Here is a 4,626-nt window from a genome sequence, read left to right as displayed (position 1 = left end):
CGCGACTTTCATTATTTAATATTAAAATATTTTAGTATGTTACACCTGAGCAGCAACGGATCATGGGAGACTTAGTCTAGGGTTTATTCTGGATTTCTCGGAATTTCTGTTGTACTCTTTTCTTATTTAAAAGAGCAGATAAGATCGATTAGATCACACACTTCACTTGCTTAGCTATCAACACTCATTGTAACACTTAGTATACGATCTACTATCAGCACCACCACTTGTAACCACCTTTTTGTTATTAATAAAATAGGCGGTGATAGTTTTCACCATCTGGCGGTTTTTTGTGCCAGAGATCCTCACGATCAAGGGATTTTTCTCTCGAAATCAAATAATCGTGTTCACTTTGTTTTCATTCAAACACTCTACCTCACGTACTAATTTGATCAAAAGTTACTTAGTTAATTTTTGATTGAAAAAAATTTGGAGCCCACTGTGGGGCAAACGGTGCTTTGATCATTATTAACTCTCAAACTAAACCCTACTTTCAATATCCACAACATGTCTTCCCAACCAAAGAATGTTTCCTCTTTTGTCGCAGCTTCAGATTCCACTGTGAGGCCGCCTATTCCTCCTCCTCCTCCTCATGCGGGTGGTATCCCGAAGAAACCTGACAACATTCAGAAGAAACCTGCAACTCCCGTGTTCTCAGGATCGAGGCCATCTCCCCAGCATCCAATCATGGTGTCCAACAACGACCTTCTTTCTATGTATAGACGGTTACAAGAACAGGTGGAACGCCAGAACAAGACCAACCAGATGCTCGTGAGAGAACTGGAAGATATCAGGAAAGCCAAGAAGCCGGTGGAAGAATTCACACCACTAGTCCCGAGATCTCTGGATTTCACTCCTCCAAGATCTTCAAGATTGGTGCGTCCAGAGTCGACCATGGCATACAACTCTGGATCCTCATCTTTCCAGCACTCAGGGTCTGCAGGATTGCACTCATCTGGATCCCAAGGATACTTGTATGCATCCTCTGCTGGACCATTTCAACGTGTAGGATCCTCAGGATTATCCCAGCAGGAGGATCCTTAAGACTGTTTCAACAGTCAGGATCCTCAGTATTGTTCCATCAGACGGGATCGTCAGGTCCTTATCAGCAGGCGGTATCCTCAGGATTTCAGCAACAGCCAGGATCCTCAGGAGTACCCACAACAGGGTTCCCTAATTCTCAGCAACCATTTGCTCAGGCTCAACAGTTCACTGGGTCCTCTAAGGTGCACCAGGGAGACTTTATCCCGATGCAGGCTAACTATTCGACCGTTCCATTTGCTACTCCTGGAAATACTATGTTTGGGAATGCGAGCTACAACACCCAGACTGTTCCTCAGAATATTAATCAGGGTAACACTTTCAATACAATTCCATTTAATGCTAATCAAGGATTTTTGCAGGATGCAGGCATAAGTAAAAGTTTAGCCCGAGAATTACAGAAGCTTAAGGACATGATATCAAATGTTCCTGGTGTAATTCGTCCTATAGCTGAAGTTCCCATTGATAGTCATAGAATATCCCGATTTGTGCCATCAATTGGTGACGTACAGATCCCAAAACGGTTTCAAACCCCAAATATGAAACTATATGATGGTTCAACGGATCCTGAGGAACACGTTTCACAGTATAGAGAGCGTATGGAGATCAACCCTATCCCTATGGAAATCAAGGAAGCGTGTCTTTACAAGGGGTTTGGGTCTACCTTGACTGGAGCAACCATGAAATGGCTACTGTGTATTCCTCCTAACACTATCACTTCTTTTTCTCATTTAGTTAACTTGTTCAATAACCAGTTTTCTTGCAGTATAACATTTAAGAAGATGACAGGTGATCTTTACATGGTTACCCAGAATCCTAGGGAATCCTTGAGAGATTTTATTACCAGGTTTAGTAAGGAGTCGCTGGAGATTCCAAATCTAAACCCAGCTTTGGCAGTGGAAACTCTTAAGTTGGGGTTAGAGAAAGATTCCTCTTTCTATGATGATCTTGTTATGACTCTATGAAGATCGTTAGATGAAGCAAGAAGCAGAGCTCTGAGGTTTATCATACTAGAAGATGATAATAAAAACATTAAAAAGATCGATATCCCGAAGTATGATCAAACGAATAGGAAAGCCGAATCCCAAAAAAATCATATCGATCAAAACCTTATTATAAGCCTGATAACCCTAGGATTAATGCAGTAGATGATGGAGATGATGAAGAATATCCTAAGATCTCTGAATATTGTTTTTCTATTGATATTAGTGGATTAATGTTGTTTTGGATAAAAATCTGCTAAGGATAATGTATCCAAATTCGTAAAAGTGAGGTATAGTGCTAACACGGTAACAATGAATATATGAACGAAATTGGGATGAACACCGTGATTTGTTGTGAGGAAAAACCCTTTGATCTTGTTCAGATCAAAAGAAAAAAACCCCGGGTGATGACAACTCGTCGATCACCAATTTATTAATCAAAAAATGGGTTACAATGGGTGGAGTTGTTGATCAACGGATACAATGAATGCTATGTGTGTGTGATTACAGATAACTTAGCAGCTAGAGTATATGTGAATATGTGCCTAATGTCGATCACAACTCAGTATATAAATAAAAGAAAAAATAACTAACTAACAAATAGGTCCTATAAACTCGCTAGTCTTCCACTCTTCTTCATCGTGCTCTTTGACCACGTGCTAATAGACGTTTAGTGACGAAATATATGGTAGACTATGTCTAGGAGCCGTTGTTGTTATTTAAACATCATTCTTCATACGAAAATCATCCATTAATAGCTATGTTGACTATAGATCTTGGATCCAGACTTTAGCTAGAGAATTCTCCAAAAGGATGATAGATCCAAGCACGTCTTCAAGAATAACATATCTTGTCCTTAGTACTTTAGTAATTGGTCCTGTCATTCTGCCACTTCTCCCACTAGCTTAGTCTTCAGTCTCGACCATGTGTTGCAGGTATCTTGTAGCGAAATATACGATAGACTGGATCACAAAGTTGTTATACCTTGCTAACACATCACCATTAAAATGCAATCATTAGTAAATAAATAATACCAAGGATCGTTGATTCTTCATAACCTAATACATATCTTAAAGATAATCTATCCACAAGATAGTTAAGGATAATGGATCCTCAGTATAAAATTCAAGCCCTAACAATTGTCCCCAAAATGGCGGGTGATAGTGTAAAACAGCTGTTATTTTGAATTTCAAACCCCTGCAAAAAAGTAGATGATTAGACGTGTGTCAGGCGGTTATTATCGATAAACCATAATTATACGCCGCCTATATATGAGATGATTATAACCCTCTTATAACCACAGATCCAGCCGTCTTTCATGTATCCTTCTTTCTCCTTCTTTATTTTCTTTCAATATGTCGACTTTTTCTGTATCCTCTTCCTTTTCTTCTTTTAATCATACCGACCCCGACGATCTTTACTCACAAGGAATCCTTCAAGCCACCTCTTTCGAGTTCTTTAAGTTCACAGATCCAGAAATCGACGAAATCCGATCACACTTTCCGGCCAACACAGTTTTCAGACCCTTTGATTCTTCAGCCCGTAGTGATAGTATATCGAAAAACTGGGTTTGCTTTCCAGCCCAACCGTTTCTCATAGGCTACAAGTATCCCTTTCCTGATTTGACCCAAAGATTCTTTACCTTGACGGTAATCAGTTATATCCAAACCATGCCGATGTTGTGGAGAGTCCTTCATACCATAGAGAGGATAATCGAAGAAGAGGGTGTTGAGTTTGGCTTGGCAGAGTTATCATACCTATACAATCTGGTTACCCATGGTTCCCAACGCTTTGTCTTCAAATCAAAACCTCACCAAGTGATTCCTATCTCCAAAGTTACCATGAATGGTACCCTAGGAACCAATTTTTCTTTGTAAAAAGGGATTCCATTCCGGGTGGAATCAACCTTCCTAAAAAATGGATACCAAAGGGTAGGATCTAGGATCGTTAGATAACCAAGATAGGATACTCTATTCTTTTGCTAATACTTTTCATTGCTTGTGTAGTTGAAAACTTTGCTTTGCTGTCTGATCTACTTGGAGTCGAAGAGAGAGTTGAGAAATTCCTATCACTGGATCCTACAATCAGAACCTTTCAAGCAAAGTTTTATGAAGCTTTTCAGGAGTCAAAGTCAGAGTCAAACATGTCAAGTAAGAATAATAATTTTTAATATAAAAAAGAGAAATAATTGAAAAATTATCTGTGAACTTCTGTTTATAGGTGCTCAAAATTCAGGAAAATCCACCTCCAAGTTCTCCCTTGAAGATATCGACTACATGTTCACCAAGAAGGAGACCCCGAAGCCAACTCCAGTGTCCGAGCCTCGTCCGATAACAACCCAAGCCAAGTCAGGAGCTAAGAGGTAGAAAAGCTCAGATCCAGAGAACCCCTTTGAAACCGAGAAACATCTTCTAGAAATGCTTTCGACCGTAAGGATCCTTTATTCTTTCAACCTTTATAGTCCAAGAATTCTTCTAATTTTATCCTGTTTTCCCTTATAGGCCATCAATTCCGCTTGAAGCTACCATGACAAGATTTTTGGAGAGTATGAAGAGACCCTTTCCGCGATAAGGTCCATGGCTGCTGCAAAAGACAAGGCCCT

The 4,626-nt window shown here is 39.8% G+C and overlaps 1 protein-coding gene across 1 annotated transcript; it reads left to right on the top strand.

Moving 5' to 3' along the window:
• Positions 1 to 687: 687 nt before the first annotated feature.
• LOC143568921 (uncharacterized) lies at positions 688 to 4,390 on the top strand. The gene is made up of 4 exons (XM_077054952.1): positions 688 to 1,005; positions 1,059 to 1,737; positions 4,031 to 4,174; positions 4,245 to 4,390. Exons 1-4 carry the CDS (start codon positions 688 to 690, stop codon positions 4,388 to 4,390), a joined length of 1,287 nt encoding a protein of 428 aa, XP_076911067.1.
• Positions 4,391 to 4,626: the final 236 nt, after the last annotated feature.

The sequence above is a fragment of the Bidens hawaiensis genome, unplaced genomic scaffold (assembly GCF_021521415.1).
Source record: "Bidens hawaiensis isolate Kalapana, Puna unplaced genomic scaffold, B.hawaiensis_p1.1 tig00024251_1, whole genome shotgun sequence".
Lineage (NCBI taxonomy): Eukaryota > Viridiplantae > Streptophyta > Magnoliopsida > Asterales > Asteraceae > Bidens > Bidens hawaiensis.
This window is presented reverse-complemented; position numbering and strand designations above follow the sequence as displayed.

Coding starts and splice junctions, on each gene's coding strand:
- LOC143568921 (XM_077054952.1), top strand. CDS start 688: ATGGTGTCCAACAACGACCTTCTTTCTATGTATAGACGGTTACAAGAA. Junction 1,738..4,030: donor AACCATGAAATGGCTACTGT/GTATTCCTCCTA, acceptor TTGCTTGTGTAG/TTGAAAACTTTGCTTTGCTG. Junction 4,175..4,244: donor GTCAGAGTCAAACATGTCAA/GTAAGAATAATA, acceptor TTCTGTTTATAG/GTGCTCAAAATTCAGGAAAA.